This window comes from Hypanus sabinus, chromosome 16 (assembly GCF_030144855.1).
Source record: "Hypanus sabinus isolate sHypSab1 chromosome 16, sHypSab1.hap1, whole genome shotgun sequence".
Lineage (NCBI taxonomy): Eukaryota > Metazoa > Chordata > Chondrichthyes > Myliobatiformes > Dasyatidae > Hypanus > Hypanus sabinus.
The window spans coordinates 8549026-8573544 of NC_082721.1; the positions used below are offsets into that span (position 1 = coordinate 8549026).

General features: G+C 48.3%; 2 protein-coding genes across 2 annotated transcripts in view; one reads left to right on the plus strand and one right to left on the minus strand.

The window, feature by feature from the left end:
• LOC132405981 (PDZ domain-containing protein GIPC1-like) overlaps window positions 1–9893 on the minus strand; it is a 98099-nt gene extending 88206 nt beyond the window's left edge. The window contains exon 1 of the mRNA XM_059991072.1: window positions 9835–9893. Coding sequence (XP_059847055.1) covers window positions 9835–9849 — 15 coding nt within the window. The 5' untranslated portion in view covers window positions 9850–9893. The remainder of the gene's footprint in view (window positions 1–9834) is intronic.
• Window positions 9894–13550: 3657 nt separating this feature from the next.
• peak3 (PEAK family member 3) overlaps window positions 13551–24519 on the plus strand; it is a 94677-nt gene continuing 83708 nt past the window's right edge. The window contains exon 1 of the mRNA XM_059991071.1: window positions 13551–14587. Within this exon, the coding sequence (XP_059847054.1) occupies window positions 14046–14587 (542 nt within the window). The 5' untranslated portion in view covers window positions 13551–14045. The remainder of the gene's footprint in view (window positions 14588–24519) is intronic.

Genomic DNA, 24519 nt, shown 5'->3' on the forward strand with positions numbered 1-24519 from the left:
GTGAGTACGGTGTCACCTCTGGTGCAGGGTTCACAGTTACCGGAGAGCCTTCAGGGTAGTGGTCTGCTGCACCTGCGGGTGCCAGGTCGCGGATGGAGACCGTGTCCTCCCGCCCATCAGGTAAGACCACGTAAGCATACTGGGGGTTCGCATGGAGAAGGTGAACCCTCTCCACCAGCGGGGAGTATTTATTGCTCCTCACATGTTTCCGGAGCAGCACTGGCCCCGGGGACGTCAGCCAAACTGGTAGGGTGGTCCCAGTGACAGACTTCCTGGGAAAAGAGAATAGGCGTTCGTGAGGGGTGGCATTGGTGGACGTACATAACAGAGAGCGGATAGAGTGCAGTGCCTCAGGGAGGACCTCCTGCCATCGAGAGACCGGCAACCCTTTGGACTTGAGGGCTAAAAGTGTGGCCTTCCACACTGTGGCATTCTCCCGCTCTACCTGGCCATTACCCCGGGGATTATAACTCGTGGTCCGACTGGTAGCAATGCCCCTAGCTAGCAAGTACTGGCGCAGCTCTTCACTCATAAAGGAGGACCCTCTATCACTGTGGATATAGCAGGGATACCCGAACAGAGTGAAGAGCTGGCGCAGGGCTTTTATGACGGACGTGGCAGTGGTGTCGGGGCAGGGGATGGCAAAGGGGAACCGTGAGAACTCGTCAATAACACTGAGAAAATAGACATTGCGGTCAGTGGAGGGAAGGGGGCCCTTAAAGTCAACACTCAGGCGTTCAAAAGGGCGGGTGGCCTTGACAAGTTGTGCCGTGTCAGGACAGTAGAAGTGCGGTTTGCACTCGGCACAAATTTGGCAGTCCCTGGTCATCGTCCTGATGTCCTCCAGGGAGTACGGCAGGTTCCGAGCTTTCACAAAATGGTAAAATCGGGTGACCCCCGGATGGCAAAGTTGTGCATGAAGGGCGTACAGCTGGTCGAGCTGTGTGCTAGCACATGTTCCCCGGGATAGGGCATCAGGGGGCTCATTGAGTCTGCCAGGCCGGTACAGGATATCATAGGTGTAGGTGGAGAGTTCTATCCTCCACCGCAAAATCTTATCATTTTTGATCTTGCCCCGCTGTTGGTTGCTGAACAGGAACGCAACCGAGCGCTGGTCGGTCAGCACAGTGAATCTTTTGCCAGCAAGATAGTGCCTCCAGTGCCTAACAGCCTCCACTATGGCCTGGGCTTCTTTCTCCACCGCGGAGTGCCGAATTTCAGAGCCTTGGAGGGTGCGAGAAAAGAATGCTACTGGTCTGCCTTCCTGATTAAGGGTAGCAGCCAGAGCGAAATCGGAGGCATCACACTCCACTTGGAAGGGAGCGGTCTCGTCCACTGCATGCATGGTAGCTTTGGCAATGTCCGCTTTAATGCAGTTGAAGGCCGCGCAGGCCTCAGCAGAGAGGGGAAACGAGGTAGACTTGACCAGGGGGCGAGCCGCGTCTGCGTAATGGGGGACCCATTGGGCGTAATAGGAAAAAAACCCCAGGCACCGTCTGAGGGCCTTGAGAGTGGTGGGAAGAGGGAGCTCTAACAGGGGGCGCATACGTTCGGGATCAGGCCCAATAACCCCGTTTTCCACGACATACCCAAGTATAGCAAGGCGGGTGGTACCAAAAACACACTTGTCCCTGTTATAAGTAAGGTTCAGAGCTGCGGCCACTTGGAGAAACCGTTGGAGGTTGGCGTCGTGATCTGGCCTGTCATGACCACAGATGGTGATGTTATCCAGATAGGGAAATGTGGCCTGCAGTTGGTACTGGTCCACCATCCGGTCCATTTCCCTCTGGAAGACAGAGACACCATTCGTGACACCGAAAGGGACGCGCAGGAAGTGATAGAGCCGGCCGCCCGCCTCGAAGGCGGTGTAGGGGCGGTCCTCTGGGCAGATGGGGAGCTGGTGATAAGCGGATTTCAGATCTATTGTCGAGTACACCTTATACTGAGCAATCTGGTTGACCATATCCGCGATGCGGGGTAGGGGGTATGCGTCAAGCTGCGTAAACCTATTGATGGTTTGACTATAGTCCACCACCATCCTATTTTTCTGCCCAGTCCGAACAACAACCACCTGGGCCCTCCAAGGGCTTGTGCTCGGCTCAATGATCCCCTCCCTGAGCAGCCGCTGCACCTCCGACCGAATGAAGGCCCGGTCCCCCGCGCTGTACCTCCTGCTTTTGGTTGCCACAGGTTTACAGTCGGGGGTCAGGTTGGCGAACAGCGGTGGGGGAGGGATCTTGAGAGTGGAGAGGCTGCAAGTGTCGGTAGCGCAGCTGTTGGCCTGGTTCTGGATGGGATGTGTGTGCCCGTGTGTGTGTGTGGTCAGTAGCGGGGTATGTGAAGAAGTCCCACAAAACTGAGGATTCTTGACAGTGAGTGGTGGGAGGGGCCCGTCGTATACCATAGTCACACTTTCGAGATGGCTCTGGAAGTCCAGCCCCAATAGCACAGGTGCACACAGATTAGGCATGACCAGCAGTTCAAAGTCCCGATATACTGTGCCTTGCACCACCAAAGTCGCTACACAACCCGCCCGGATGTCTGCGGACTGCGACCCAGAGGCCAAATGGAACCTCCGACTGACCGGCCGCGTTGCAAGTCCGCAGCGTTGCACTGTGTCCGGGTGAATAAAACTCCCAGTGCTGCCCGTGTCAAACAGGCATCCAGTCCAATGCCCCTCCACCTGGATGTCCATCATGGACCTTGCAAGCTGGTGTGGGGCGCTTTGGTCGAGAGTCACAGTGGCCACAGTTGGATCGCCGTCGGGGTACCCGGTCAGCATCGGAGGGTCGGGGGCGGGGCATGCTGACGCCGACAAAGATGGCCGTTCACATCCGGGGTACCCGGTCAGCATCCGAGGATCGGGGGCGGGGCGTGCTGACGTCGACAAAGATGGCCGCCCACATCCCGGCATGCAAGATGGCGGCCCCCACGTTTCACCCGCAGCGCTGCACTCCGCTCGAGGTTGAGACTTACAGACCTTGGCGAAGTGGCCCCGCTTTCCGCAGCTGGAGCAGGTCGCTTCTCGCGCTGGACAGCGTCGTCGAGGATGTTTCTTTTGGCCACAGAAATAACAAAGCACGAGTTTCTTACGGGCCACAGCCGTGGTCTGGGTCGGGGAGCTCGTGGAATGGCGACTGGCAGCGGCGTTGGCGAATTCGCTCCCGGGAGCCGGCGGTGGCGGGGTCTGAGGCGTCCACGAAACCGGCGGGGAACCGCGCGACTGGACAGCGTCGGCGTTATGCCGCGCAGCTTCTAGAGCGTTGGCCTTCTCTATCGCCGAGCTTAAGGTAAGATCCGAGTTCTCCAGCAGCCGCTGGCGCATGTACACTGACCTCAGTCCCGTCACAAAGGCGTCTCGCACCAGCAGCTCCGCATGCTGTTCTGCCGTGAGCGCCTTGCAGTCGCAAGCTCGGACGAGTGTCTGTAGTGCTCGGAGAAACTCAGCGCACGATTCGCCAGGCCGCTGTTGCCGGGTAGCTAAGCGATGTCTTGCGTAGACGGTGTTCACCGGCCGCAGGTACTGTCGTTTGAGGGCGTCCAGTGCCCCTTCGTAGGTCGGCAGGTCCCGGATAAAGGAGTAAACTTTGGAGGAGACCCTCGAGAGTAGGATTCTGTGCATAACGGCGGGTTCAGTCGCACGAAGCTCCGCCAAGTACGATTGGAAGCATGCAAGCCAGTGTTCAAAAGCGAGAGCTGCGTCAGGGTCTTGAGGGTCCAAATCCAACCGGTCCGGACGCAAAACGGGTTCCATGTTTTAAAACTTCCAGTCAATAAAATTGATGCACCATCAATAACTCACTCTGAGACGTAGGCGAGATATCGGCTTTTATTGACTGGAAGAAGGAACCAGGAGTGAGTGTCTATCATACAAGGTCCTGGAGACTGAGGCCGATCTTCAGGCCGCAGGTCTCCTTTATACAGGGGCCTGTGGGAGGAGCCACAGGAGCAGTCAGCAGGGGCGTGTCCCGACAGGCACATAGTTCACCACACGTCCATAGGGGCCCAGGGGTGGACACTCAAAGAGGTGGCACCGGATAGGATTCAAATTAGCTGCTAAAAGTTGTAAACTCAGTCAGCTCCATCATGGGCTCTAGCCTGCCCAGTGTCCAGGACATCTTCAAGGAGCAACGCTCAATTGCGCAGTATCCATCCTTAAGGACCCCATCACCCTGGACATGTCCTCTTCTCATTGCTCCATCAAGGAGGAGGTACAGGAGCCTGAAGGCATGCACTCAATGATTCAGGAACAGCTTCTTCCCTCCATCAGATTTCAGAATGGACACTGAACCCATGAATACTACCTCACTACTTTTCATTTCTTCTTACTCTACTTAGATAATTTTCATACATAGATTAATACAGGTATATATGTATATATTTCTTACTGTATTTTACAATAATAATGTATTTATTCTTAATTACAATGTACTTCGCCACAAAACTACAAAGTTCACAACATATGCCAGTGATATTAAACCTGATTCTGAATCTGATTACTTAATTATTTAAACCGATCACCCTTACTGGCTCATCGGCCCCCAAGAGCATCTCACTGGAGTCCTTTGTCCTGGACCAGTCTTTCAATTATCTCGGGTGCAGCCCATCTTCTTGCTGTCAGCTTCAAGGCTTTCATGACCATGATTGTTCTTGGTAAATTTTCCTACTAAAGTGGTTTGCCATTGCCTTCTTCTGGGCAGTGTCTTTACAAGACGGGTAACCCCAATCGTTAGCAATACTCTTCAGAGATTGTCTGCCTGGCATCAGTGGTCACATAACCAGGACTTGTGATGTGTACCAGCTGCTCGTACGACCATCCACCACCTGCTCCCATGGCTTCACGTGACCCTGATCGGGGTGGGGCGGCACCTTGCCCAAGGGTGGCCTGCAGGGTACTGGAGGGAAGGAGCACTTTACACATCCTTGGGTAGACATATCTCCACCCTACCACATCCGGTCATAAGTACTCAAACCTCACAATGCAAACTAACCAACTATCCTCTACTCTTTTACTGTGATCTCAATCATTAATTGTATTCCTATTTTAAATTTAGTTTTGATTTGCATTTTACATTCCATTTCCATGTGTTGTAAACTGAGGCTCAACTTGAATTCTTTTGCAGATTCTATGATTCAGATAGACGTAGAGCACGACAGGACAGAAACAGGCTCTTTGGCCCATCTAGTCTATGCAGGACTACTAACCTGCCTACACCTGCACAAGGACCATAGCCTTCCATATCCTTTCCTGTCGATGTACCTTTCCAAACTTCTCCTAAACGTTGAAAACAAAGCTGCATTCACCATTTCACTGGCAGCTCATTCCACACTCTCACCAACCTCGAAGTGAAGAAGAGTCATCTCAGTCAGAGACAGGTGTAAGATCAATGACGTATGTCGTGCATTTTTTGGTAATGCAGCAGCTGTACCTTGCAATATATAATAATTATAAACTGTGAGTTACAGTAATATATATATATATATATAAAATTAAATTAAATTAAGTAAGCAGGACAAAAATTAAAAAACAGGTTTTGACATGAGGTTCATGAGTTCAGTATCGATTCAGAAGGGAAGAAACTTTATCTGAATCATTAACTGAGTTTACAACGTTCTGCAGATTAATTCAATCCTCTGCAGTGGACTCCCCACCTCCCCCATACCAGGCCGAGATGCACCCCTCACTCCCCATACCAGACAATGAACCCCACACCCCCCATACCAGACCAAGATGCACCCCACACCCCCCATACCAGACCGAGATGCACCCCACACCCCCCATACCAGACCAAGATGCACCCCACACCCCCCATACCAGACCGAGATGCACCCCACACCCCCCATACCAGACCAAGATGCACCCCACACCCCCCATACCAGACAATGTACCCAACACCTCCATACCAGACAATGCTCCCCACCTCTCCCATACCAGACCGAGATGCACCCCACGCCCCCATACCAGACCAAGATGCACCCCACACCCTACATAACAGACCGAGATGCACCCCAAACCCCCCATACCAGACTATGCACCCCACACCCTCCATACCAGATAATGCACCCCACACCCCCATACCAGACAATGCACCCAACACCCCCCATACCAGACCAAGATGAACCCCACACCCCCCATACCAGACTGAGATGCACCCCACAACCCCCATACCAGCCGATGCATCCCACACCCCCCATACCAGACCGAAATGCACCCCACACCCCCCATACCAGACAATGCTCCCCACACCCCCCATACCAGACAATGCACCCCACAGACCCCCCATACCACACAATGCACCCCACACCCCCCATACCAGACGATGCACCCCACACCCCCATACTAGACCGAGATGCACCCCACGCCCCCATACCAGACCAAGATGCACCCCACACCCTCCATAACAGACCGAGATGCACCCCACACCCCCCATACCAGACTATGGACCCCACACCCCCCATACCAGACAATGCACCCCACTCCCCCCATACCAGACAATGCAATCCACACCCCCATACCAGACAACGCTCCCCACACCCCCATACCAGACCGAGATGCACCCCACAACCCCCATACCAGACAATGCACCCCACAACCCCCATACCAGACAATGCACCCCACTCCCCATACCAGACAATGCACCCCACTCCCCCATACCAGACAATGCTCCCCACACCCCCCATACCAGACAATGCTCCCCACACCCCCCATACCAGACAATGCACCCCACTCCCCCATACCAGACGATGCATCCCACACCCCCCATACTAGACCGAGATGCACCCCACTCCCCCATACCAGACAATGCACCCCACACCCCCCATACCGGACGATGCACCCCACACCCCCCATACCAGACCGAGATGCACCCCACACCCCCCATACCAGACCGAGATGCACCCCACACCCCCCATACCAGACCAAGATGCACCCCACACCCCCCTTACAAAAAATGCACCCAACACCTCCATACCAGACAATGCTCCCCACACCCCCCATACCAGACTATGCACCCCACACCCTCCATACCAGACAATGCACCCCACACCCCCATACCAGACAATGCACCCAACACCCCCCATACCAGACCAAGATGAACCCCACACCCCCCATACCAGACTGAGATGCACCCCACAACCCCCATACCAGCCGATGCATCCCACACCCCCCATACCAGACCGAAATGCACCCCACACCCCCCATACCAGACAATGCTCCCCACACCCCCCATACCAGACAATGCACCCCACAGACCCCCCATACCACACAATGCACCCCACACCCCCCATACCAGACGATGCACCCCACAACCCCCATACCAGACAATGCAATCCACACCCCCATACCAGACAACGCTCCCCACACCCCCATACCAGACCGAGATGCACCCCACAACCCCCATACCAGACAATGCACCCCACAACCCCCATACCAGACAATGCACCCCACTCCCCCATACCAGACAATGCACCCCACTTCCCCATACCAGACAATGCTCCCCACACCCCCCATACCAGACAATGCTCCCCACACCCCCCATACCAGACAATGCACCCCACTCCCCCATACCAGACGATGCATCCCACACCCCCCATACTAGACCGAGATGCACCCCACTCCCCCATACCAGACAATGCACCCCACACCCCCCATACCGGACGATGCACCCCACACCCCCCATACCAGACCGAGATGCACCCCACACCCCCCATACCAGACAATGCACCCCACACCCCCATACCAGACAAGGCACCCCACACCCCCCGTACCAGACAATGCACCCCACACCCCCATACCAGACAATGCACCCCACAACCCCCATACCAGACAATGCACCCCACACCCCCATACCAGACCGAGATTCACCCCAAACCCCCCATACCAGACTATGCACCCCACACCCTCCATACCAGATAATGCACCCCACACCCCCATACCAGACAATGCACCCCACACCCCCCATACCAGACAATGCTCCCCACAACCCCCATACCAGACGATGCACCCCACACCCCCCATACCAGACAATGCTCCCCACACCCCCCATACCACACAATGCTCCCCACAACCCCCATACCAGACGATGCACCCCACACCCCCCATACCAGACAATGCTCCCCACACCCCCCATACCACACAATGCACCCCACATCCCCATACCAGACAATGCACCCCACACCCCCATACCAGACCAAGATGAACCCCACACCCCCCATACCAGACGATGCACCCCACATCCCCCATACCAGACGATGCACCCCACACCCCCCATACCAGACAATGCACCCCACATCCCCATACCAGACAATGTACCCCACACCCCCCATACCCGACAATGCATCCCACACCCCCCCATACCAGACAATGCACCCCACAACCCCCCATACCAGACAATGCACCCCACACCCCCCATACCGGACAATGCACCCCACACCCCCCCATACCAGACAATGCACCCCACACCCCCCCATACCAGACAATGCACCCCACACCCCCCATACCGGACAATGCACCCCACACCCCCCCATACCAGACAATGCATCCCACACCCCCCATACCGGACAATGCACCCCACACCCCCCCATACCAGACAATGCACCCCACACCCCCCCATACCAGACAATGCACCCCACACCCCCCATACCGGACAATGCAACCCACACCCCCCATACAAGACAATGCACCCCACACCCCCCATACCAGACGTTGCAACCCACACCCCCCATACAAGACAATGCACCCCACACCCCCCTAACCAGACAATGCTCTCCACCCCCCCGTACCAGACGATGCACCCCACATCCCCCATACCAGACGATGCACCCCACACCCCCCATACCAGACAATGCACCCCACATCCCCATACCAGACAATGTACCCCACACCCCCCATACCCGACAATGCATCCCACACCCCCCCATACCAGACAATGCACCCCACAACCCCCCATACCAGACAATGCACCCCACACCCCCCATACCGGACAATGCACCCCACACCCCCCCATACCAGACAATGCACCCCACACCCCCCCATACCAGACAATGCACCCCACACCCCCCATACCGGACAATGCACCCCACACCCCCCCATACCAGACAATGCATCCCACACCCCCCATACCGGACAATGCACCCCACACCCCCCCATACCAGACAATGCACCCCACACCCCCCCATACCAGACAATGCACCCCACACCCCCCATACCGGACAATGCAACCCACACCCCCCATACCAGACGTTGCAACCCACACCCCCCCATACCAGACAATGCACCCCACACCCCCCATACCGGACAATGCAACCCACACCCCCCATACCAGACGTTGCAACCCACACCCCCCCATACCAGACAATGCACCCCACACCCCCCCATACCAGACGTTGCAACCCACACCCCCCATACAAGACAATGCAACCCACACCCCCCCATACCAGACAATGCACCCCACACCCCCCCATACCAGACGTTGCAACCCACACCCCCCATACAAGACAATGCACCCCACACCCCCCTAACCAGACAATGCACCCCACACCCCCCATACCAGACGTTGCAACCCACACCCCCCCATACCAGACAATGCACCCCACACCCCCCCATACCAGACGTTGCAACCCACACCCCCCATACAAGACAATGCACCCCACACCCCCCTAACCAGACAATGCTCTCCACCCCCCCGTACCAGACTGAGATGCACCCCACTCCCCCATACCAGACAATACACCCCATACCCCACATACCAGACCGAGATTCACCCCACACCCCCCATACCAGATGATACACCCCACACCCCCCGTACCAAACGATGCACCCCACACCACCCATACCAGACTGAGATGCATCTAGTTAGATTAACTTGTGAGTGTCTTTGGTAACGTAACAAATCTCCTCAACTCCTAATGACAAATAGCTGCTGTTGTGCCTTCTTTGTAACTCAGGATGTCCTTAAACATTTTACTTTTCACCCTTAACCCTTGAGCTCTAAATCTGGTCTCACACTGCTCACGCAACTTCAATGGAAAAAGCCTGCTTGCATTTGCCTCCAGCAAATCTCCCCTCATTCTCCTATGCTCCAGGGAATAAAGTCCAAAATGAATTAAGTGCATTTTAAAAGTGTTGTGTTGGTATTGCCTTTCCTGTCTATTCACCCTACTTCCTACTACATAGTTTGGTTGTGTTTTAGCCTGTTCACCAATAGTAATGTGTAACCCATGTGACAGACAAAGTGCAAATGTGCAGAGAACTACCCAGCCACAAACAATACAAATGACAGAAAGTCACGTCGGAAAGATTAGCAAACTGAAGCTTACAACTCATTTGCTACTTACTTATTTATAGCAAAACAAAGTTGCTGATTTATAATTGATGATCCATCTACTGAACTGTGGAATAATCTGACAATTTTATTATCACTTTGGAATTACATCCCAATCCACCTGCTATTTTACTAAAAGCAATTTCAATACAAACATATTAGATCGTGTAATTAAGAAGAATTATATTGATACAAAGGCTGCAGCACAGAACAGGCCCATCCAGCCAAACGTGCAGATCTGCCCAGCCGCTGACCTGTTTAACCCTACCCTAATCACAGGACAAGCTACAATGACCAATTAACCTCCTAACCGGTACATCTTTGTCATGTGGGAGGAAACCAGAGCACCCGGAGGAAACCAGTGTGATTCACGGGGCAAACACAGGAAACACCTTACGGGTGACGTTGGATTTGAACTCTGAACTCTGACTTTCATTGATCCTGCATTCATTACTATTCACTAGATTTGCTGAGTTCACCCGCAGGAAAATAAATCTCAGGGTTGTATGTGGTGACATACAGAATGTGTGGTTCGATAATAAAATTTGTTTTGAACTTTCACACCCCAAGCTGTAACAGCATCACACTAACCACTACACTAATGTTATTGTGAATACGTTTGTGCTTTTCTTTCAAAGCTAAAGGCAAAACGGCAGCTTAGTAACATTATACAAGCTTATTTTAACATTATACGGCTGGAAGCTTGTGGGTATAATTTTACTGTAATAAGATCTGATTATGTTATAAATTCCCATGGCATTTACGCTCAATAAATAATTTTATTAGGTCCTCATTTGCATTAACCTGTTGATCAGGGGATGATGTAGCTCTTGAATTTGTAACTCTGATGATGAATGGAAAGTGAATTTTCATCAACATGAACGAAGTGCTGGAAAACACTCTGCAGGCCCAGCTGCAGTTTTAGATGAAAGAACCTTCGTCATTCACGTTGCGTTCTGTCCACACAAGGGGAACTTTAGGACTGAGACAGTCCTATTCATCACAGCGATTGGTTCCATCATCTCTATTAAAGGCCAGCATTAATAACTCAGGAGTAGATTTTCACACGAAAATGGAACATAGAAAATCACAGCACAGCACAGCTCTTCAGCCCACAACATTGTGTTGACCTTTTAACCTACTCTAAGGTCTAACCCCTCCCTCCTACATAGCCCCTCATTTACTGGCTGTCTCAGAGTTTCTTAAATGCCCCAATGTACAGAATCTGTTTCTACCACCACCGTGGTTTCACGCACACACCACTCTCTGTGTAAAAACATTACTTCTGACATCTCCCCTATACCTTCTTCCAATCACCTTTAAATTATGCCCCCTTGTAACAGCCATTTCAGCCTAATCTCTCTCTCCCTCTCACACACACACACACACACACACACACACAGATCATGCAAGTACATTTTTATTTAATATTAGTGTTTTTTTGTGTCTGGGAGGAAGATGATTTCCTTCTCACAGCTCCCATATTCACCCCTTTAACAGCAGGTATGCCAATAATAGGAGACATTGTGGTACACTGGGTCTTGGAGAATACAACTGGCTTTGGCTCCCTGATTCCTACAGCATCTAAACATATTACTTCTTCAAATTTTTGGCTGAATTATCAAGATTGATTGCTGTGATTCATTTGACAACTCCATAATCATTGTATCAGGTGATATAGAGTAAACATGTTCTTAAATCTGGCTGTTCCTAAGCTGTTAATGTACAGTGCTGTGCCAGAGTCTTAGGCACATATATATGTATAACTAGGATGCCTAAGACTTTTGCACTGTACTGTAGTTGTCAATGTGGAGCAGAGAACGAGTTTGGAAATCAGGTGGGAGCAAAGGATATTGGGAATGCTGAGGGTCGAGCGCCATTGGGAGGAGTGTGCGACAGGTGGCAGAGAGGGGAATGAACATAAGAACATAAGAGATAGGAGCAGGAGTAGGCCAATCGGCCCCTCAAGCCTGCTCCGCCATTCAACAAGATCATGGCTGATCCAATCTTAACTCTAGTTTTCACCGAATCCCACAAGACAACAGTGCCAACCAACAGGGCACCATGCCGCCCATTTTATTTTATTATTCATCCCGCCCAAACCCATGTGATAATCCGGGGGAAAAAAAAAACGATTTGCCAATTGAGGAGAAAAAATCTGGAAAATTCCTCTCCGACCCATCCAGGCTATCAAAAACTGGCCCAGGAGATCACATGGCTGATCTAAACCTAGCCTCATGTCCACTTACCTGCTCGCTCACCGTATCCCCTAATGCCATTTTTATCCAGGAAAATGTCTATCTCCATTTTGAATGTATTGAGTGTAGTAGCTTCCACAGCTCTCTGGGGCAGTAAATTCCACAGCCCCACTACCCTCTGGTGTCTCTAATAAATTGGCCACTGAGTGGACATTGTGTTGTACATCCTCTAAAAGAATTTAGAATCAGAGTCAGGTTTATTATCACCAGCATGTGATGTGAAATTTGTTAACTTAGCAGCAGCAGTTCAATGCAATACATAATCTAGCTGAGAGAGAAAATAAAATAAAATAATAATAATAAATAACTAAATAAATTACAGTATATGTATTTTGAATAGATTTTAAAAGAAATGCAAAAATAGAAATACTGTAATTTTTAAAAAGTGAGGTAGTGTCCAAGGGTTCAAAGTCCATTCAGGAATCGTATGGCAGAGGGGAAGAAGCTGTTCCTGAATCACTGAGTGTGTGTCTTCAGGCTCCTGTACCTCCTCCCTGATGGTAACAGTGAGAAAAGGGCTGCTCTGGGTGCTTGGGGTCCTGAATAATGGACGCTGCCTTTCTGAGACACCGCTCCCTGTAGATGTTCTGAGTATTTTGAAAAAAGTATAACACCTGCTTTGTAAAAAATTCAGTTTTGTGGTTTAAGAGCCTGTCGAAGGAAGTAAAAAGTGTTTATTTCACTCTCTACAGGTGGAAGTAAAGAAAAACTGCAAACTCCAAATTTAAGCAGTTACTGAGGCTTTGCACTATTGCAGAACTCTTGAACATCTGCACAGCTCTGAGGAGATGCATTTTATGAATGCGAGCTGTACCGGAAAAGAGCACGTTTGATTTTACATATGATAATCAATATTTTAGCAATGACGCTAGAGGAAAGCTCTCAGAATTTCAGTAAGTATATTCATTGGATGCCATAGAGAACCACTTTAACCAGAGCGCAGGAAGCTCTAGCACCAACAGAAGCCTCGCTCCAGCCTGTCACAAGTAGGCCTGTGGTACGTTATGTGAAAGTAAAACTTTGAAAGTGGGGAAGGAAGATCGAAACAGACTGCCGAGGTACTGCTGGAGTGCTGCAGGACGTGAAGCGATGTCACTGAAGAATCATCCATAACTCTACCAGAAATGCAAAGGCGTTAAGCGTATTGCAGTGTGAAGCATAAAGGCAGAGTTATGGACAGGAAACACAAGGATTTCAGAAACATGGCCTCAATTGGTACATCTTCTCTCCCCCTTTGTTGATGACTGTGTATAAAAATGATCCATTTGTACTGAAGGAATGTCCATTCTCAAGAACTTATTGGAAGATGACCACCAGCCTTTCATGTTAATCTGCTGACGTTGACCAAAACTATTTGGAGCCAAATTGCCTTCCAGTTGAGGACTCTTTCAAATAAAATGTACCATTGCTGATACTACCATGACATAGCGAAGTAGCAATGGGTATCTCCTGAGGAAATTCCAAAATGGACAGTAATTCTCACAACTTCCCTTCAGAGAATTACAAGAAGACAGCAAAGAAAGCAGGTCCGCAGAACAGGAGGTTCTACAACAATTCCTCTCCGTCATACTCCGTGGTGTCTCCCAAAGGGAAGTCACAGACAGGCAGACCTGCAACAAAGGACTTTACGGTGACAAGAAGGCAACCGTTCTTTTGCAGTCCTCATCCTTCAGACAGTAGAATCGACTGGACTGAATTTCCAAGTAAGCTTAATGAGAACATTCATCTTCCCCCGTTAAACACCAATCAAAGATACAGATCAGGAACCTTCAATAACAGCATCAATACCTTTGAGCCAATTTCAGATGAAAATTGTGTATATGAGAATTTGGATTTTTACTGGAAACAGCCGTACTTTCACGCACATGCCCAGAATACGATCACCTACACAACTCCATCTGAGCTCTTTGTAAGTGAAGACAGACGAAAGACACTGAGTAAGGACACAACAAAAATGTCCGATTCATCAAGGCCCTGGCCTCCACCACTCCCTGCAAAGTTTAAAAGGTACTGTGCTCAGCTGAAATCAAAATTTGTTCCATTCGTAACTGATAATATCCCTCTGTAAAATATGCCTTCATCTTTTAAATCAGGATTTCCCAATGTGGAAACCATGGACCCTTCAGCTAATGGTAGGTGTCCATGGCAGGGAACCCCTGATTTGTATGAATGGCGCTTTTCACTTTTCTTTAACAATAAATGCTCTTTCCAGTTTTCATTATACACCATGTGCACTGCTTATTGCCTGAGCAATATATATTAGTCTAAAGTGTGACAAGACTTTATTGTCACTGTCAGTCGAAAGGAGCTTTGTTTTTTGATATTATCCAAATAAAGGATAGGATTGGTAGAATCTCGTCCTGCATCTGATATCAGACATGACAAGATGTTTTAGAAGCTGTACAATATGGGCAGGTTGAAATCATTGAGGATGAATTTTGAAAGGATAATTTGTGGTGTAGAACTGCTATAATGTTCAGAATCAGGATCAAGATTATTATTGCTGACATGTCGTAAATTTGTTATTTTGCAGCAGCAATACAGTGCAATACCTAAAATATCTTATAAATAACAATAAGCAATCTGTAAACTCAGTGGCCACTTTATTAGGTACATCTGTACAGCTGTATGTTAATGCAGATTTCTAATCAGCCAATCATGTGGCAGCAACTCAATGCATAAAAGCATGCAGACATGGTCAAGAGGTTCAGTTGTTGTTCAGTACAAACAGCAGAATGGGGAAGAAATGTGATCAAAGTGAGTTTGACCATGGAATGATTGTTGGCGCCAGTCGGGGTGGTTTGAGTATCTCAGAAACTGATGGTCTCCTAGGATATTCACACATAAGAGTTATAGACAATAGACAGTAGGTGCAGGAGTAGGCCATTCGGCCCTTCTAGCCAGCACCACCATTCACAGTGATCATGGCTGATCATACACAATCAGTACCCCATTCCTGCCCTCTCCCCATATCCCTTGACCCCGCTAGCTATAAGAGCTCTATCTAACTCTCTCTTGAATGCATCCAGAGACTTGGCCTCCACTGCCTTCTGGGGCAGAGCATTCCACATATCCACCACTCTCTGGGTGAAAAAGCTTTTCTGCATCTCTGTTCAAAATGGCCTACCCCTTATTCTTAAACAGTAGCCTCTAGTTCTGGACTCATCCATCAGCAGGAACATGCTTCCTGCCTCCAGTGTGTCCAATCCCTTAATAATCTTATATGTCTCAATCAGATCCCCTCTCATCCTTCTAAATTCCAGTGTATACAAGCCCAGTCGCTCCAATCTTTCAACATATGACAGTCCCGCCATTCCGGGAATTAACCTTGTGAACCTACGCTGCACTCCCTCAATAGCAAGAATGTCCTTCCTCAAATTTGGAGACCAAAACTGCACACAGTACTCCAGGTGGGGTCTCACCAGGGCCCTGTACAGCTGCAGGAGGACCTCTTTATTCCTATACTCAATTCCTCTTATTATAAAAGCCAGCATGTCAATAGCTTTCTTCACTACCTGCTGTACCTGCATGCTTGCTTTCATTGACTGATGTACAAGAACACCTAGATCTCTTTGTACTTCCCCTTTTCCTAACTTGACTCCATTTAGATAGTAATCATAATAAACCTTAGATAGTAAAATAGTTTACAGAAAACAAGAGACATCCAGTGAGTGGCAATTCTGTGGGCGGAAATGCCTTGTTATTGAGAGAGATCAGAGGAGAATGGCCAAGGTGGTTCAAGCTGACAGGAAGGTGACAGTCACTCAAATAACAACACTCTACCACAGAGGTGTGCAGAAGAGCATCTCTGAATTAACGACATGCCAAACCATGAAATGGAGGGGCTCCAGCAGCAGAAGATCACAAACAAACACTGAGAGGACACCTTATCACATACAGGAGGTGTCTAATAATGACCATGTCTGTATGCTTTAATGCTTTACGTTGCTGCCACATGGTTGGCTGATTAGAAATCTGTATTAACATACAGATGTACCTAATAAAATGGCCAACTGAGTGCATGCTTGGCATCTGTATTTCCATTTTACCTTCGGAGAGCTTGCCGAACCGTACCATTTAGGCTACGAGAGTAATGTACTGCAATGTAACGTGACAGGAAGTTGTTTTAACTGTTGAGAGCAGCAGTTAGTGGATTATGAATGGAAAATTAAACATTTGCCTGTTTGTAAAGCAGGAAATGGCAGTTTTACTGTAAAGTAACATACCCTTCATCTATACAGTTACAACATCAGAGCGCATATTACTTGCAATGCTGCCATCTGTGCCAGATAGTCACTGCGGTTTCTTCAGTTTCTGTCCTATAACTTATTAAGAGCCTCTTGGCAGGGATGCACATGGATAATTATATTGGCACTCCTATCGTTCAGTCAGCTGGAGAACCGTCCATAAAACGAGCCGTGCTTCACTGCCTTCCTGTTGCTGCCACCAGTACCCTGTCTGACTACTACACCAACACACAACAAACATAACTAGATGGGGTCAGATTTTCCTGATAGGCAAAAGGTGTCCTTTAAGGAAGTCTACAGCATTACTCTGAATAATCTGCTGTTTGTTCTATTTAGAGATACAGGGGAGCAGGCCCTTCTGGCCCCTTCAAGCCTAGCAACCCACCAATTTAATCCCAGCCGAATCATGAGACAATTTACAATGACTAATTAGCCTACTATGTTTTTGGACTGTGAGAGGAAACTGGAGCACCTGGAGGAACCACACACACACACACACACACGTACTAACTTACTGACAGACGACACCAGAAATGAACTCTAAACTCCCAAGCCCCTGGCCGTAATAGGGTCATGCTAATCACTATACTACTGCTGTTATTCGATCATAAGACATAGGTGTAGAATTATGGCATCCGGACCATCGAGTCAACTCCACCATTCCATCATGGCAGATTTAGTATCCCTCTCAATCCCATTCTCCTGCCTTCTCTCCATAACCTTCGATGCTCCGACCAATCAAAACCCTACCAATCCCCACCTCAAATAAACCTATTGACATGGCCTCCACAGCCGTCTGTGGCAATGAATTCCACAACTTCTAGCTGAAGAAATTCCTCCTCATCTCTGAGAGACTGCATCGTTCTTCAATGGTCAAAGTAATTTTATTAGCAAAGTATGTATATATCATCATATACTGTCTTAAGATTAATTATTAATTTTCTTGCAGATGTCTACAGGAAAATAAAGAAATACAATAGAATTTATAAAAATCTATACATAAACAAAGACTGACAAACATTGCATGTGCAAAAGATGGCAAAATGTGCCAATAACCAATAAAGAAGTAAATAAATAATACTGAGAACGAGTTGTAGAGTCCTTGAAAGTGAGTCCAGTCCTTCTGAAGGGTTTCGGCCAGAAACATCGACTGTACTCTTTTCTATAGATGCTGCCTGGCCTGCTGAGCTCCTCCAGCGGTTTGTGTGTGTTGCTCGGATTTCCAGCATCTGCAGATTTTCTCTTGTTTCTGTAGGTGGTGGAATCAGTTTGGAGTTGAGGTGAGTGAAGTTACCCACTTCGGTTAGGATAATAACTTGGGAGGTTTTGAGAAGATGTTTGCTATCTAAGTTTGATTCTGAACTCGGGCTAATCACTACTTCTGTCAACAAAAGCTGGTTTTGTGTTTTCTTTTCGTTGGACCTCTTGGATGTTCCGCTCAAGTGAATTTGGATTATTTAAAATTCCAGATTCAAGACTGTTTTTTTGTCACAAGTGTAAAAGAGAACAAAATAACTATTACTCCACATCCAATGCAGCATAAAAACACAATAATTATAAATACATAAGGCGGCTTCTATACAAAGCTTGAGTGTATGTTCATAAAGTGACACTAGGCACAGGAGCATCTGTACAGAAGGTGACTGACAGGAAATGGTTGGGGGTGTGGAGGGGTGGGTTAGTGGATGGAGGTGCTGATCAGCATCACTGCGTGGAGAAATTAACTAGCTTTGACTCTGGTGGTCCTGATGTGGATGCTACGTGGCCTCCTTCCTGATGGGAGTGGGACCAACAGTCCACGAGCAGGGTGGGCGGGATCCTTCATGATGTTACTGGCCCTTTTCCGGCACCTTTCTGTATCTATATCCTTGATGGCAGGTAGGCTGGTGCTGGTGCTGCATTGGGCTCAGCATATAATGTCAGGTGCTTAAGTAAAGCGTTTGAGGTCTACGCCAAGAAAGCAAGCAGTCTAGAAATGGAGTTACGCTTCAAAGCAAATGAAAGCACTCAGAGAGAAATCACAGGCAAAGTGCAAAGTGAGAATGGGTTGCAAACATGCAGAGGGTGTTGAGGACATTAACACAAAGATTGAATGATTAGAGTCATAGAGCACTACAGCACAAAACCAGGCCCTTCAGTCCATCTAGTCCATGTCAAACTGTTCTTCTGCCTAGTCCCATTGACCAGCACTTGGGCCGTAGCCCCTATACGCTTCCCATCCACGTACCTATCCAAATTTCTCTGAAATGTTGCAATTCAGCCTGCATCCTCCACTTCCACTGGTAGCTCGTTCCACACTGACCCCATCCTCTGAGTGAAAAAAAGGTCCCGCAGGGCTTCTGATATGCACCAGCTGCTCATACAGCCATCCACCACTCCCATGCCTTCATGTGACTGTAATCAAGGGCTAAGCAGATGCTACAACTTGCCCAAGGGTGGGCTGCAGGCTAGTGAAGGGAAGGAGCACCTTACACCTCCTTTGGTAGAGACATAACTCCACTCTGCCACCCTATCTATACCCCTCATAAAGTTGTATGCCTCTATCAAATCTCTCCTCATTTTCCCATGATCTTAACTTTACACATATTGACTTGGACTCCCATACTATAAGAGGGCGGAATAGTTTGTCAAATCATCCTCTGGAACATAGAGTGGCATGGAGCTGAAAGAGATGGGGTAGCTCTTAAGTCAGTTCTTGGATCTGTATTTACTTGGAAGACAGACACAGAGTCTGTAGAAGTGAGACGAAGCAGGTGTAAGGTCATGGACCCGATACAGATTACAGGGGAGAAGGCGTTTGCTGTCTTGAGACAAATTACGGCGGATAAATCCCCAGGGCCTGAGAAAGTGTTCTCTCAGACCACATGGGAGTCTCGTGCAGAAATTCCAGGGGCCCTAACAGAGATATTTAAAACATCCTTAGCCACGGTTGAGGTGCCGAAGAATTGAAGAGTAGCCAATGTAGTTCTGTTGTTTAAGAATAAACCAGCAATGGGAAAGTTGTTGGAAGGTATTCTAAGGGACCGGATATATAAATATTTGGATAGACAGGGACTTATTAAGGATAGTCAGCATGGCTTTGTGCATGGTAGATTGTATAAGATCTGTAACCAATTTGTTAAATCTGCGGCCTGGTGAGTTGGTAATGCAACTGTTAGATGCTTCAGGTGGTGCTGATTAGAATTTGATAACATTTCTTCAACTGAACCCTTTTTTAATGAAGAAATGATTTAGATTCTTTACCCGGCAGTGACCACTCAATAAGCTGCTGGTTGTGGTCATCAGACAACTGCACAATCAGGCAGATCAAAGAGAAATCACATTAACCACATCCTTCAAACTCCACACGTTTGATGTCCATGACCACATTCTACATCAAAGATTGTCCATCAATTGTGCTAATTACCTTAAAGATTATTTTTGAAATGGGAGCGCAGAACACGGCATCTTCCCCAGCTTCCAATAATGTAGCCAGATTTAAATTCTTAGATAGTGTTTCAAAGTTTCTAGCCAGAGATTTCAGTCCACTCCACAACTACAGCGCCACTGAACTCTTAGACAAAATTACAAATGTTTGTACTTCTAATCTGCTGGCAACTGAGTTAATAGCGGTACTCAACGGGCTAGGGTTTGTGCAGACGTTAGACCCAGCAACAGTATCCTGGCCTTGGTGGCTCAGTTGAGGGTGTAGCAGATGAGGCAGTGTGAGAGGGAACGGATATGCAGCAAAAGGGCCGCGACACGACCTAGGCTGAGAGCTAACCAACCCAGCCCAGGGTACCACCACTTTTCCTTGCCAATGACCACTCGCTAGAAAATAAAATGGACTCGCTGAGACTGAGAATGAACGCACAGAAAATCTTAAAAGAGAACGTCCTGATGTCCATAGGATAGGAATTTGGGTTTTGGGAAAACTGCAGCTGAAAATCAGGAAGTTTTACCTTTATGGTGTTGACTACATGATTGCATTTGTAGCCCAGACATGGGTTAACTTGTTCGTGAAAATTCATAGAATGTGGATAGATAAGGTATAATAGATTATGGGCTGAACCTTGGCAAATGGGACCAGTATGGAAGGACATCTTGGTTGGCATAGACCAATCAGTCCCAAGACCTGTTGGCATGGAACAATCAGGCCCAAGGCCTGTTGGCATGAATCAACCAGGCCCAAGGCCTGTTGGCATGAATCAACCAGGCCCACAGCCTGTTGACATAGACCAATCAGTCCCAAGACCTGTTGGCATGGAACAATCAGGCCCAAGGCCTGTTGGCATGAATCAACCAGGCCCAAGGCCTGTTGGCATGAATCAACCAGGCCCACAGCCTGTTGACATAGACCAATCAGTCCCAAGACCTGTTGGCATGGAACAATCAGGCCCAAGGCCTGTTGGCATAGACCAATCAGGCCCAAGAACTGTTGGCATGGATGAATCAGGCCCAAGAACTGTTGGCATGCTATGACTCTATAGCAGTACAGCACAGGAAGAAGCCCTTCAGCCCACAACGTCTGTGTCAACCATGATGCCATATTAAACTAAACCTATCAGCCTACATATGAACCTTGTGCATGGTTCTGTGCTCATCGAAATGTCTCTTAAATGTCAGAATCCTACCAGCTCCTACTATATCCCTAGCATGAACCATTCCCTGTGTACTTTATCTGACACATCTCCTTTAAACCTACCCCCTCTCACTTTAAAAGCATGCCGTCTAAAGGTATGTCTGGAAGACCACAATATATGCAGCTTCGGAGCTGTGTCAGACATGGCTAAAAGCAGCACTGGGGCCCCACAGGGGACTATATTGGCTCCCTTCCTGTTTACCCTGTACACCTCTGACTTTAGATACAACGCTGTCATGTCATGTCATAGAAACATTGAACATAGAAAACCTACAGTGCAATACAGGCCCTTCGGCCCACAATGCTGTGCCGAACATGTACTTTCTTTACAAATTACCTAGGGTTACCCATAGCCCTCTATTTTTCTAAGCTCCAGGAGTCTTTTAAAAGACCCTATTGTAGCTACTTCGACCACAATCGCTGGCAGCCTATTCGATGCACTCACCTCTCTCTGCGTAAAAAACTTAACCCTGACATCTCCTCTGTACCTACTTCCAACCACCTTAAAACTGTGCCCTCTTGTGTTAGCCATTTCAGCCCTGGGGAAAAGCCTGTGACTATCTCCACACCTTATACACAACTATCAGGTCACCTCTCATCCTCCATCGCTCCAAGAAGAAAAGGCCAAGTTCACTCAATCTATTCTAATAAGGCATGCTCCCCAATCCAGCTAACATCCTTGTAAATATACTCGGCACCCTTTCTATGTTTCCATGTCCTTCCTGTAGTGAGGCAACCAGAACTGAACATAGTTCTCCAAGTGGGGTCTGAGCAGGGTCCAATATAGCTGTAACGTTACCTCTCAGTTCTTGAACTCAATCCCATGGTTGATGAAGGCAAGTACTCCATATGCCTTCTTAACCACACAGTCACCTTGCACAGCAGCTTTGAGTGTCCTATGGACTCAGACCCCAAGATCCCTCTGATCCTCCACACTGCCAAGAGTCTTACCATTCATACTATATTCTGCCATCATATTTGGCCTACCAAAATGAACCACCTCACATTTATCTGGGTTGAACTCCATCTGCCACTTCTCAGCCCAGTTTTGCATCCTATCGATGTCCTGCTGTAACCTCCGACAGACCTCCACACTAGCCACAACACCCCCAACCTTTATGACACCAGCGTATTTACTAACCCATCCCTCCACTTCCTCATCCAGGTCATTTATAAAAATCACAGAGAAAGGGTTCCAGAACAGGTCTCTGAGGCACAGCACTGGTCACTGACCTCCGTGTAGAATATGACCCGTTTACAACCACTCTTTGCCTTCTGCATGCAAATCAATTCTGGTTCCCCTGGATCCCATGACTACTTATTTTCCCAATAAGCCTTGCATGGGGTACCTTACCAAATGCCTTACTGAAATCCATATTCACTACATCTACTGCTCTACCTTCATCAATGTGTTCAGTCACATCCTCAAAAAATTCAGAGAGGCTCGTAAGGCATGATCTGCCTTTGACAAAGCCACGCTGACTACTCCTAATCATATTAATCCTCTCCAAATGTTCATAATGTGCATAATTCCTGCCTCTCAGGATCTTCTCCACTGAAGTAAGATTCACTGGTCTATAACTTACTGGGCTATCTCTACTCCCTTTCTTGAATAAGGGAACAACATTCACAACCATCCAATCCTCTGGAACCTCTCCCATCCCCTTTGATGATGCAAAGATCATCACCAGAGGCTCAGCAATCTCATCCCTAGCCTCCCACAGTAGCCTGGGGTGCATCTCTTCCGGTCCCAGTGACTTATCCAACTTGATGCTTTCCAAAAGCTCCAGCGCATCCTTTTTCTTAATGTCTATATGCTCAAGCTTTTCAGTCTTCTGTAAGCCATCCCTACAATCTCCAAGTTCCTTTTCCGTAGTGAATACTGCAGCAATGCATTAATCAAGTACCTCCTTCGGTACCTCCTCCAGTTCCATACACACTTTTCCACTGTCACACTTGATTGGTCCTATTCTCTCACATCTTATCCTCTTGCTCGTCACATATTTGTAGAATGCCATGGATTTTCCTTAATCCAGCTTACCAAGCCTTCTCATAGCCCCTTCTGGCTCTCCTAATTTTGTTCTTAAGCTCCTTCCTACTAATAATTTTCTAGATCTTATCATTATCTAGTTTTTTGAACCTTTCGTAAGCTTTTCTTTTCTTCTTGACTAGATTTTCTACAGCCTTTGTACACCACAGTTTCTATACCCTACCATCCTTTCCCTGTCTCGAACGTACCTGTGCAGAATGCCACGCAAATATCCCCTGAACACTTACCACATTTCTGCTGTACATTTCCCCGAGAACATCTGCTCCCAATTTATGCTTTCAAGTTCCTGCCCGATAGCTTGATATTTCCCCTTACATTTTCCTAACTTGTCTGTTCCTATCCCTCTCCAAAGCTATGGTAAAGGAGATAGAATTCTGATCACTACCTCCAAAATGCTCTCCCACCATATTCATTTCCCAATACCAGATCAAGTACAGCCTCTCCTCTTGTAGGCTTATCTACATATTGTATCAGAAAACCTTCCTGAACACACACAACAAACTCCACCCCATCTAAACTCCTTGCTCTAGGGAGATGCCAATCAGTATTGGGGAAATTAAAATCTCCCTTCACAACAACCCTGTTACTATTGCACCATTCCAGAATCGTTCCAGAAATGCCATCCGCAGAAATTCTCTGATGACTCAACAATTGTTGGGTGTATAAAGGGAGGATTTGAGGATGTATACAGGGCCCTGGTGGAGGGCTTTGCCAAATGGTGCAAGGTGAATCATCTGTAGCTCAACATCAGTAAGACAAAGGAGATGGTGATGGACTTTAAGAAGACTAAGCCTGCATTGCTCCCTGTTACTATTGCTGTTGAGGACATGGATGTGGTGAGGACCTACAGGTACCTAGGGGTGCACCATGGATGACACCATGGATTAAGTGGACCACCAACACAGAGGCCATGTACAAGAAGGACCAGAGTCGCCTCTACTTCCTGAGGAGACTGAGGTCCTGTGGAGTATGCAGGCCTCTCCTTCACACGTTCTACCAGTTTGTTGTCACCAGTACAATC